General features: G+C 40.8%; 1 protein-coding gene across 5 annotated transcripts in view; it reads left to right on the top strand.

Moving 5' to 3' along the window:
• The window catches only part of BCL2L11 (BCL2-like 11 (apoptosis facilitator)), a 44,617-nt gene that overhangs the window by 2,038 nt on the left and 29,614 nt on the right, over nt 1-12,965 (top strand). For 2 of the 5 annotated variants that reach the window (XM_011980525.1, XM_011980523.1), the window contains exons 1-2: nt 866-989; nt 1,170-1,259. In XM_011980525.1, coding sequence (XP_011835915.1) covers nt 866-989; nt 1,170-1,259 — 214 coding nt within the window. Of the gene's footprint in view, nt 1-6; nt 54-852; nt 1,260-5,743; nt 5,953-7,257; nt 7,362-12,965 lie in introns of those variants that run through there. The other 3 variants (XM_011980524.1, XM_011980526.1, XM_011980522.1) reach the window with 3 other exon arrangements.

The raw sequence follows: 12,965 nt of genomic DNA, 5'->3' as shown, positions 1-12,965 counted from the left end.
GGGCCCGGGCGCGGGCCCGGACGCTACGCTCTGAAGGGAAGGCGCGGACGTGAGTTTCGGCTTGATTGCCTTCTGAGGGGAGGGTCTGTGGGATGAAGGGGGTGCGCACCGGTGTCGCCTAGCCTGCGGACCTAGTTGGAGACTTTGCAGGGGTTGGCTTCTGCCCCCCCCGCCCCATTTAGGGGTGTGCACCTAACGGTGCCGCTGCACCTCAGAGAAGTTCTGTCTGGTTCGGTGCGGCGCGCGGTACGGGAGCGGGAGGGAGGAACCGCGGGAGGGAGGGACCACGGGCGGAGAGAGCGCCAGAGCCGGGCCGAGCCGCGCTGGAGTTACAAACTCTATTGTGACGCACTTACTACGACTGACGGCCGCTGCCAAACCTTCCCCAGACTTGCTGCCCTCAGCATTTTCGGCAAACAATGGGGCCGGAGCAGGGAACGCGGCCAGCCGCCTGCAATCGCTGCGTCTGCGCCCGCTCCTTTGCTCCAGCGTCCTACCTAACGCCGGGAAGTCAGAGCCGCTGGGAGTTTCTGACTTATCCAAGTCCGTCCTGGGCAAAGAGCACACGCGAATAGACTTCAGATTAACTACTTTTCTGGAAACGCGCGTGTGTGTGCACCAGTTCCTCAAGCTGTTGACATTGTTACTGTATTTTGTTTGGGGGTACGAAGTTTAATCCCACCTTCTACCAAAAAAAAATTATACCTTTATTATTTTAGGTGCAATTTTTTTATTTGGGAGATTGTCGGAAAAGTATAGAACATAAAGTATTTGGGATTAACCCTAAGAGCTGATTTATTCTTTTTTTTTTTTTTTTGCTTAAAATAATCTTAGTTTTTATTTTACTTGCAGAAAAAAAGACCAAATGGCAAAGCAACCTTCTGATGTAAGTTCTGAGTGTGACCGAGAAGGTAGACAATTGCAGCCTGCGGAGAGGCCTCCCCAGCTCAGACCTGGGGCCCCTACCTCCCTACAGACAGAGCCACAAGGTAATCCCGAAGGCAATCACGGAGGTGAAGGGGACAGCTGCCCCCACGGCAGCCCTCAGGGCCCGCTGGCCCCACCGGCCAGCCCTGGCCCTTTTGCTACCAGATCCCCGCTTTTCATCTTTATGAGAAGATCCTCCCTGCTGTCTCGATCCTCCAGTGGGTATTTCTCTTTTGACACAGACAGGAGCCCAGCACCCATGAGTTGTGACAAATCAACACAAACCCCAAGTCCTCCTTGCCAGGCCTTCAACCACTATCTCAGTGCAATGGGTAAGCAATGCCTGGGTAAGAGGCAGTTGACGTGTGGATGGTTGAATCTGCTTGAAGACTGTGTGTGGCATTTAAAATCCCATAACTGATTTATTCTACGTTTTGATGGGAATGGAGGATGTGTCAAACTATCAACCAACTTTTTTTGAGACTGGTCTTGCTCTGTCGCCCAGGCTGGAGTGCAGTGGTGCAATCTCAGCTCACTGCAACCTCCACCTCCCGGGTTCAAGCAATTCTCTTGCCTCAGTCTCCCGAGTAGCTGGGACTACGGGCGCGTGCCACCACGCCCAGCTAATTTTTTGCATTTTTGGTAGAGATGGGGTTTCACTGTGTTAGCCATGATAGTCTCAATCTCCTGACCTTGTAATCTGTCTGTCTCAGCCTCCCAAAGTGCTGGGATTACAGACGTGAGCCACCACGCATGGCCCAAGCCAACATTTTTACAAAGTTATTAACTTTTGTGACAGTGATGAGTTGAGGTCCAAACATTAGCTCTCAGGTCTGCCTTCATTAAGCAAAAGTGTGTAACCACAACATGTTTTAACCACCAGGCTTTACATAGTAATGACATTTTGCTTGAAAGGGAACTCATCGTTTACAGAAAATAGCTTAATAATCAAAAGTGTAAAGAAAGATGACAATCATTTTTGAAAATGGCACTTTTAAAAAAATGAACGAGTTCGTGAAAGCAGTACCAACATAGAACCATGAAAATGGTTTGTTTTCTGCTTAAATTTCTCTTTACACTTCTTGCTCAGGAGGTTTGGACATAGTGCTAATCAGATTAGGTTGTCGGTTTTTATTTCAGGGATTAAAGGCAGTTGTAGGGTTTGAACCAAGAGTGGCTAACATAAATACCACAGAGGCCCGCAGCAAAATCATGGAAGGAACTGAGCTGGTGGAGACTGGTGAATTGGAGAGTATTTGCCCCTTCTATGTTTGGGCCACGCCTAATTGTGGCTGTGGGGACATGTGGTCTCAGGGTGGGTTTTTCCTATATTGCAAGATAACCCAGGAATGCAAAATTGATGCCAGATACCCTGTTTCAACATTGACAGCTAATTTAGATTTTGAAAACATTGTACAAGCTGAAAAGAAACATCTGCAGACTTGATGTGGCCCTTGAACCTCCAGCATGTGACTTTGGGTGCATACTTTGGGTAACCCTCGTGAGGGTCTGAATCTGTGTTGATCAACTTGCTGTTTCCCACCAATGGAAAAGGTTCATGTCTTGATCAGGAGTCAATCACATTGACCATTCGTCGAGATTAGCTTGCCATACATGAGCAAGATAGAAGTAAGTCGGTAAAGTTATCAATTAGGAAATCCAGTACAGAGTCTATTATTGTACTTCATGATGAAGGCTAACTTAACAAACCCATCAAAGTAGACACTGGAACAAAATGACATTTCTAAATACCATCTAGCTCTGTTTTCATAGGCTTCAGTGAGGTAAATCGGGCAGGTGTTTGCCCATGTTACAGAATTGGAAAGAACCTCAGAGTGGTGGTCACTTGTCAGAGGTTGGGCACACCTGTGAAGTGGTGGGCAGAAATGACAAACATCCCAGCAGCTGCACATGTTGGCTGCACATCTCCTGCCAAATGCCAAGAGGTACTTTTTTAGGGCCCCTCCTTAGGGAAAGGAGCTGGAAGTTTTTTTATTGCTGTTACTACTACTCGTGAACTCATTTCGGCCTTAGAAGTTCTTGGTGCTTATAGTTTTTGTTCTACTCATGAAAATGCTCCCCCATATATGTGATCATTCTTGCTTACTATAACATCCTTGCTTACTAAATGAGTTAAAAAGGGCTTTATGGTGTGTATCCTGAAACACATGTACTTTAAAGACCTTCTGGAAGCTATTAGCTTTTCACACTTTCACAACAAAAGCTTCACACTTGTGGTTATTGAGCTATTTTCTCTAACCAGGTCTCTTTCAAGCAAAATGCATACATTGGTCTCTGTAGATGGTAGGTTAATGCATGGAAATAGTTTCTCCTTCCCTGGAACTGGGAATAGTGGGTGAGATAGTATATTTTTTAATGTAAAGACAGGCATGAATGCTTTTTTTGGTGATAAATACTATTTTACAAGCTAATTATAAGTTAAGCACTGTTACTTGAGATGAAAGATATAGGGCTTCAAAGATCATAATCTAATTCTACACAGTTAATGGTTATACCTGTGAAGTAAAGTAGTGGATCCTGAGGTATAATTTTATAGTACTAGCTACATTTCAGTAGATGGTGTGATGAAGAGTTTAATGCATAGGATTAACTGAGAAGTTACAAGGAGTTTGGTTTAAAGTTAATGTCCCGAGGTAAATTTTCAGTGTTAAGTTTTTGGGAGATTTGTTTTGGAAGAGGATGAGTTGTGGTTGGGGGAGGAAAGAACTTAGCCAGATGTGAGTTTCTTAAATTGAAGCATAAAATTTACAATTTGTGTAGTCCATAATTTTCTGTGGACATTCTACAGTCTTAGTTCATGCCTGAAGACTACTGAGATAATGCTGAGTTCATAAGTGGTTCTCTTGACATTGTTTAGTATTCTTTACTCAACCCTATCCATGAAGTTCTTCAATGAAGCTTTTGATAATTTATTGCAAAATAAGTTTTTCACAAAGAAGTCATTATGATTGGTTTGAACTAGTGGAACACAAATGTGAGGTTAAAAAGAGGTTCGCCTTAGCCAGGGGCTCCTTTAGCCACAAAGCAGTTTTTTGCTAGCAACTTGGGTTAGACATCAGTGTGTCTTGAAGTTTTGTTTTTGCATCTTTGTTCTAATGAGAAAGTAAAGTCCTATGAGGAATGTATAGTAATTACATGTATTAATACTATTTTCATATTTTCCTTTATGTCTCTGATTTTTCTGAAGACAGATTCAAGGAATCAAGGAATATATTTATCTGTTGGGCAACAGATGCAGTTTTTTCACTTTTCCTCAATTTTAGTCTCCTTACACTCTGGGAGGATTAACTTGACACATGATACCTTAGTGAATAACTGATTATTTTTATCAAAATCACTCACATGTGTCGGTTTACTGAGTGCCTTTTTGGATGAGTGTTTTATGCCATATGTGTTTTTAATGCAAATTAAAGCGTAGTCAGTACACTAAAGTGTAGTCGGTACGATTGAAAATAAGAGTTGAGAAAAGTCAGGATATGGAGGAATGCTCCCTAGTGTCATGTTAGTAAATGTCTTCAATTTTATACTTGTTCCCTGGCACATCGGAATTCACAGATGGGAGTTAATGGCTTTCTTCTTCTTTTTTTTTCCTCAGTGTCTTGTGGGTACTTCTCTTATAGCTGGTAATTGTCTGACCCCTCCTTTAGTTTGTGAGCTCCCTGGTCGGGGAATAATGTCCTGCAGATGCTAGCGAGCGCCTGACAAAGAGGAGAAGCCCAGGAGATGTTGCGGGTCAATCCACCTCTGCCTGTTAGCCTTTCCAAGGAGCAGTTTTTAACTGAGGACAAATAGTTTAAGAAGGCAGGTAGCAAGAAAAAGATCCTGACCTCTGCTCCGCCAAAATGTTTTTAATTACCTGGATCTAGCTGTAAGGATTGCCACATAGTGGTGATAGCTAAGGTCTAGCTCAGCACTGCACAGCAGGGAAGCCACGCACAGCATTAAGCACTTGACATAGGACTAGTCTGAACTGAGTTGTGCTGTCAGTGTTGATACACACTGGATTTTCAGAAAATAAAAAAGAATGCAAAATAGTTTAATTGTTTTCATATGGGTTACATGTTGAAATGGTATTTTAAATATATAGGTTAAATGAACTATAAACTTGTATTGCAGTTAAAAAAATACAAAGCATAAAATTTACCACCTAAACAATTTATTTCTAAGTGTACTGTTCAGTAGTGTTCAGGTCACTCATTTTGTTGTGCAGCCAATCTCCAAAACTTCTTCACCTTGTAAAACAGAAACTCCGTACTCATTAAATAACTCCCCATTTCTCCCTCCCCCCAGCTTCTGACAACCATCATTCTATTTTCTGTCTATCAATTTGACAACTTCAGGTACCTTATATAAGTGAAATTTATACCATATTTGCCCTTCTATAACGGGCTTATTTCACTTAGCATAATGTCGTCAGGGTTTATTTATCTTGCAGAATGTCAGAATTTCCTTCCTTTTTAAGGCTGAAGGTTGTTCCAGTGTGTGTATATCACATACTTCATGGATCCATTCAGTTACCAGGGACACTTGGGTTGCTTCCGCTTTTTGGCTGTTGTGAGTAGTGCTGCTATGAACATAGGTATGCAAATATCTTTTGGGGATTCTGCTTTGAAGTTTTTTGGATATATACTTGGAAGTGGAATTGCCAGATCATATGGTAATTCTATTTTTAATTTTTGGGGGAACCATCATGCTGTTCTCCATAGAGGCTGTGCCATTTTACATTCCCACCAACAGGGCACAAGGGTTCCAATGTCTCCACATACTCACCAACACTTTTTTTTTGTTTTAACAGTAGTCATTCTAGAGGATATAGGTGATAGTTCATTGTAGTTTGGATTTATATTTACTGGCTTAGATTTGTATGGCCACCACCACAGTCAAGATACAGAACAACTCAACCACAAGGATTTCTCATGATACCTTTTTATAAGCACAGCCACCTCTCTCCCTCTTCCTTGAGCATCTAGTCATGCTCGTCGGTGATTAAATAAAATGTATTTTAATATTGACTTTCTCTGTTTATTTCTACCTTTTTAAACGTGGCTACTAGAAAAATGCAAAATTCGATCTGTGGCTGGTGTTCTGTATCATCTCAACAGGCTGGCCTCACAGAGAGAGGAGCTGGAGTGTGCAGTGCTGCTCTAGCAAGCAAGACTTGACTTTTCCCACTCAGGGCACATCACTTCCAAGAAGCTTACTCCTTGAGTTATTTGGTTGACCTAAGAAAATGAAAGTGATCAGCCGAATCTTGTGAGCATTTTAAACATTAAATGAGCATTGTAAACAGTGGCATTCTCCAGGCAAATATGGAGTTTTGTTTTACCTCTTTAAACTCCATGGTATATTTGGACTTCAGAAAGTAGATGGTAGAGCACATGCTTCCTCAGCACCTCCAGGCTGCCTGGAGCCTCGCAATAGAGGTGTCTTTGAGGGAGTCCCAGCTCTGTTTCTGAAACCCCATAGTCGCTTGTTTGACACCAAGAGAAATAAGGAAACTTTTTAGGTCCTAAGTGGGAAGAGAAAGTGCTAGAAGAGAACGATATTCTGCTTTACCAGTTCCAAACACATTAATTGTTAGTTACCCAATTTTAAATTTGCATCTTAAAACAATTTTTTTTCAGATAATTATAGATTCCCATACATTTATAGGAAATAATGCAAAGAAATCGTATATGCCATTCACCCAGTTTCCTATAGTGGTAACATCTTGCCGAATTATAGTATGCTGTCACAACCAGCAATTTTACATTAACAGAATCCATCTACCGTATTGAGATTTCATCAGTTTCACATGCAGTCCATTTCATGTGTCTGTGAGTGTTTACTTCTATTCAGTTTTACCAAATGTGTAGGTTTGTATGGCCAACACCACAGTCAAGTTACAGAGCAACTCCACCACAAGGATTTCTCATGGTACCTTTTTATAGCCACAGCCACCTTTTTGTCTCTTCCTTGCCCCTGGTAACCACTCATCTGATCTACATATCTATACTTTTGTCATTTCAAGGATGCTGTACAAGTATAATCATACTGCATGTAACCTTTTGAGATTGGCTTTTTTCACTCAGCATAATTTCCTTGAAATTAATCGGACATATTGTGTAACAATAGTGCCTTTTTATTGCTGAGTAGTATTCCATAGATGATGCACCACAGTTTGCTTAACTATTCACCTGTTGAAGGACACTGTGTTTGCATGTTCTGGCAAGGCCCTGGCACAGCTGGAACTCAGGGAGGATTAGAAGAAGTATTTATTGTACTTTTACTTCTCGTTTTTGTGTTTGTTTGTTTGTTTTTGAGACAGAGTCTCACTCTGTCGCCCAAGCTGGAGTGCAATGGTGCCATCTCAGCTCACTGCAACCTCCAACTCCCAAGTTCAAGCGGTTCTCCTGCCTCAGCCTCCCAAGTAGCTGGGATTACAGGCACGCACCACCACACCCAGCTAATTTTTGTATTTTTAGTAGAGATGGGTTTCACCATGTTGGCCAGGCTGGTCTCGAACTCCTGACCTCAAGTGATTGGCCTGCCTTGGCCTCCCAAAGTGCTGGGATTACAGGCCTGAGCTACCACGCCTGGCCCTACTTAGCATCCATGTGTTCAGTTTTAGTATATAGAAATACAACTGGTTTTTGTGTGTTGGCCTTCTGTTGTGCAGTTTGCTGAACTCCTTAATTCTGAGAGTTTTTCATAGATTTCCTGGGAGATCTGTATAGTTATGTGATCTGCAAATAGGGACAGTTTTATGTCTTCTTTCTGATCTGTGTACATTCATTTTCTTGCCCGGTTGCACTAGCTAGAACTTCTAGTGTTTGTGTTGACTAGGAGTGGTGAGAGCAAACAACCATACCTTGTCCCCAGTCTTAGGGGGAAAGCTTTCTGTTTTTAATCATTAAATATGATGCTAAGTGTAGATTTTATATGAGTGCTCTTCAAAAGAATGAGGAAGTTTTAACCTGTATTCCCAGAATGCTGAGAGTTTTTGTCATAAATGGATGGTGTTAGGTTTTATAAAATGTTTCTGTATCCATTGATGTGAGCCCCTGATGTTAATTTATGTTAACCTGTTGATAGGGGGCATTCCATTGATTTGCAACGTTAAGTCTCTCTTGGATGTCTGAGACAAATCCTGCCTGGGCAGGGTCTGTAATTCTTTTCATGCACTGCTGGATTGAATTTGTTGATATTTTGTTTAGAGTATTTGCGCCTAAGTTCTTGAGAGGTGTCTGTTGTTTTCTTTTAAGACTGTCTGGTTTTTATATCAGGACCTTAATTAGTTAGGAAGGGTTCCCTCTTTTATTTTCAGGAAGAGATTGTGTAAAATTGATATTGATTCTTCTCTCAATGTAGAATTCTGTAGTGAAACCATCTAGGCCAGGATATTTTTTTAGGGGGTGGCAGGGGGCATTTAGATTATATATTTATTTTTTTCTTAGTTTTTGTAGGACTGTTCAGATTGTCTGTTTCTTTTCAGTTGAGTTTTGATAGTGTGTAGCTTTTGAGGAATTGGTCCATTTCTTCTAAGTTGTTGAATTTATGAATGTGAAAAGCATTTGTAGTACTCCCATATTTTTAATGGATGCAGGATCTGTTGTGGTAACTCCTGCTTCATTTCTGATACTGGTAATTTGTGTTTTTTTAATCTCTATCAGTCTTTCTGAAAGTTTATCAGTTTTGATTTTTTTAACCAGTTTTTTGTTCCACTGGTTTTTCTCTACTTTCCTATTAATTTTATTGTTTATTATTTCCTTGTGTTTGCTTTGTGCTAGGTAGGTTCTTTTCCTAGTTTCTTGAGATGGAAACTTGGAATAGTGTTTTGAGACCTTTCGTCTCTTTTCTTCTTACTGTTTTCTCAGAAGGAAACATTTAATACATATTTACAAACAGAAACACTATCTCGGGCAGCCTCAAGATGAGACGGTAGATCCCTGCATGGTTACCCTCCAGACCCAGGGCTTATGTGCCATAGGGAAAGGGTGTATATGCTTCAGAAGGGATGTATAGGACAGTTGCTTAAGGGCAGGATTGATGATAAGATAATATGAAACTAAGGGCAGGATTGACAGTAAGTGCATGCCCGTACTCAAGGAACAGTAGATAAAATAGAAATCTTGGAGGCATTCCCAAAACCAGGGTTAATCAGAAGTCAACACAGCAGATTAACATCCAAGATGGAGTTGTTTGGCCTCCACACTCCAGCCCCCAGTCTGGCTCTTACAGTCTCATGTGCCTTGCTCTTCTGCCATGGTCCCTGAGCCTTTAGTGGGTGTGCTTCATTTTGTATAGCTTTACCAGTAGTGCCTTGGCAATGGAAAAATAGATTGGGCACAGTGGAATTCCAAATGAGGGAGATTCTCAAGCTTTGACGAATCATTTGCAGTCCTCAGAATACCTTGATTCTGGTTTTCTCGGAAGAAGCAAAACGAGATAAATACTGTTAATATCCACATAAAGATTATAATGAAAAAGAACATGAAGAAAATTAGAACTCAGTTCTTTAGAGACTTGTAGCTAGGAAATAATTCAGGATGCAGTTTGAATTGTAGGCAAGTAATGAAAACTCAAAAATAATGGTTAGGGCTAGAATCTGATAACAGGTATTATAGTTTTCTTTGGAGCATACTTTTTTCTCTCCAGTTTCCCCATTCCTATAAAGGACCAGTTTATTTGCAAAATACATGTTAGTCTCATTATACTTAGCCTGATTATTTGCCTGAAGTGCAGCAAGAAAAGTGGCCATGTAGGCTCTTTTTAAGTTGGCTTTGCTGGAATTTTTTCATAAGAAATCTCAGATTGGACTTTTAGAAGCCTCCAAGCTTGAAAGCCAAGCTGAAAATTTGCCACCAAACATTGCTTGTAATACCTACAAATCGGGTGAATTCCATTCTCCTCGAGGTCCCAAAGTATCTTGAGGTTCCTGAGCCTGTCGGAAAATGACATTCTTTGCTTATCAAAGGTCAGGAACCTTGTAAGGGAACTGTGTAGACAGGTACCAGGCCTGTCTTTTCAAGGGGCTTTTTATTCTTTAAAGCAGTCTGGTCATATCTGAAAATATGCCATTCAGTTAAAGCCTTGGTAAAACAACCCATGTGTCCAATTGCATATAGAACGTACTCTGTACAATTTTAGTTCTTTTAAATGTGTCAAGGTTTGTTTTGTAGCTCAGGATATGGTCTATTTTGGTGACTGTTACAAAAGAAAACAGATTCTTACTGAACTTATGCAAATAACTATATTGCCATAAAATAAGAATACTCATGAGTAGTTTCCAAATTGTGGAGAACTCAGAGAGAAAGGTAAATTTTGCTCACGAAAGTATGCTTTACTCAATTATAAGCTATAAACAACTCAAAAGCAAAATGATTTTCTTCAATTAGAATGGCAGCCTTCCAAACAGCATGCTGTCCATTCACCTTGGAACTGCCATCCACAAACCAAGGGGCCATGTCTCAGGACCAGAGATGGTGGAGTCTTACCTAACCCTTTCGCTTTTCTAATGTAAGCATTTGTTCAGCGCTAGAAGTTTGCTTTTCACCACTACTTAGCTGCATCCCATGTGTTTTGGTATGTTGTGTTTTCATTTTCATTGAGTTCTCTCTATATGTTTTTAAATTTCCTTTGAGACCTCCTCTTTGACCCTAGGTTATTTAGAAGTGTGTTTTTTTCCCAAATCTGTGGAGACTGTCCTGTTTTCTGTTACTGTTTTCTTTCTGATTCTATTATGGTCAGAGAGCACATTTATACTATTTCAGTTTTACAAATGTGTCGAGATTTGTTTTATAGCCCAGGATATGGTCTTCTGGTGACTGGTCCGTGCTGCATGGGTACTTGAAAAAAAATCTGTATTCTGCAGCCATTGGGTAGAGTGTTCGTTATATATACATCATTCAGATCTTACTGGTTGGTTGTGTTGTTCAGTTCTTGTCTGTCCTTGCTGATTTTACTGTCTTGTTCTGTCAGTTGCTGAGAATGTGGTGCTGAAATCTCCAGCTGTTTCCTTTCAGCTCTATCAGAGTTTGCTTCATGTCTTTTGAGGTGCTGTTGTTTCGAGTTTACACATTTCAAATGTCTTCATGTTGGATCCAATCTTCTCTCATTGCTGTAAAATGTACTTTATTTGGTATTAGTAGCACTTCTGCTTTTTTAACATTAATGTATTAATGTTGACATAGTATTACCTTTTTCCATCCTTTCACTTTCAGTCTGCATGTGTTGTATTTGAGGTAAGTTTTTTATATATGGCATGTCTTTAGATGAACCTGTTTTATCTGGTCTGCCAGATCTGTCTCTTACATGGTCTAGACCATTTACATTTAACATAAAATATATAAGTCTAAATGCCTTTTTATTATTTGTCTTCTGTTTCCTCTGTTCTTTGTTTCTTTTTTTGTTTTTTAACCTTCCTGTGGGTTATGCAGACATTTTCTAGGATTTCATTTTGATTTGTTTGTGGCGTTTTAAAATATAGTGCTCTGTATCGTTTTAGTGGTTGTTCCAGGTATTAACAGTATATGCGTGGAATATATATTCTAAGTCTGCTGGTATCAATGGTCACAGCATTCTATGACGGGAGCTGAAGAATAGAAACCTTACTTTTCTTTAGGCTCGTTTAGCCCCATTTTTCTAATATAATTGTCTAAGTTTCCTCCACGTACACTGAGCACTGAATGAGTTGGTGGTGTGATTTTTGCTTCAGTCATCAAATATGATTTAAGAAAGTACTGTTGGTCTACTAATGGTCACTCCCATGTTTCCCCTTCCAATGTTCTTTCCTTTCTGAAGTTCTAAGCTTTCTTCTTTTGTCATTTCCTTTCCGTTTAGAGAACTTCCTTAGTTCTTTAATGATAGGTCTGTTAGTAACAACTCCTCTGAGTTCTCCTTCCAGGAATGTCTTTATTTCCCCTTCAGTCCAGAAGGATATCTTCACTGAAGATAGAATTCGCCGCTGATGTATCTTTCAGTACTTGGAAAACATGCCACTTTCTTCTGGCCTCTATGGTTTTAGATGAGAAATCCCTTGTCATTTGAATTGGTGTTCTGAACTAAGTTGTGTGTCATTCCTATGTGGCTGCTTTCAAGATTCTTTGTCTTTTAGTATTAAGAAGTTTAATTGTGATGTGTCTTGTCATGGGTTTCTTTGGGTTTATGCTTTTTGGGGGGCACTCAGCATCTTAAATCTGGAGTTTCATGTTTTATGCCAGGTTTGGGAAGTTTTCAGCCATTATGTCTTCAAATACTTTTCCAGTCCCTTCCTCTTCTCTGGAACTCTGATGATAAGAATGTTAGTGCTTTTGTTAGTCTTGTAAGTCCCTGAGACTGTTCATTTTTTTCCAGTATATTTTCTCTCTCTTCAGATTGAGTAAATTCTATTGATTTTGCCTCATATTCACTGATTTTTAAACTTACGTTTAATTATATTTTTCAATTCTATGATTTCTGCCTGTTTCTACTAGGTAAGTTGGAAGTTCAGATTCCTCCTTCGCCTTGCTGGTACTTTCCAAGCAAAATAGGGGCCCCGGTGCACACTGCTTTATTGTGTCCAATTGTTGGGGGAGGTGTGTAAGCTTGGCTGCCTCAGCCACTGCTGACACAGGGAGAAGCAGGGAGACCGTAGAGGGCTGCCTCACACCTTGTTTCTGCAGAGTAGAGGCCAGAACTCAGCTTCCCTCTGCGCCCCCCCCTACCAGGGGTGGGGGAGTTGGGTACAACATGCCAACCAGGCCCACTTTCCATTACCTGATTCTCCCTCTTTGATGCTGGGTCGGGGAGTTCTCTTTTGTTCTCTTTAATTAGTCAGATAGGGTGGAGACTCAGTACCCACTGGGTGCCCAGATACCCAAGGCTAGGGCTGGGAGAGCCGGTGGGCCCATGAACCTTGTTTTGCACTGTCTGGTTCAGTGGGTGTATGTAATATCATGTCAACTAACTAATCCCACCTTGTGCCCACACCTTGCTGTTTAGTAGAGGTGGAGGCTTAGCTCACTGCTCACTGCTTAGCCCCACTAATGTTACCCTGG

The sequence above is a fragment of the Mandrillus leucophaeus genome, unplaced genomic scaffold, assembly GCF_000951045.1.
Source record: "Mandrillus leucophaeus isolate KB7577 unplaced genomic scaffold, Mleu.le_1.0 Scaffold214, whole genome shotgun sequence".
Taxonomy (NCBI): domain Eukaryota; kingdom Metazoa; phylum Chordata; class Mammalia; order Primates; family Cercopithecidae; genus Mandrillus; species Mandrillus leucophaeus.
The sequence above is the reverse complement of the archived record's forward strand: the minus strand, read 5'-3'. Positions and strand labels throughout refer to the sequence as shown.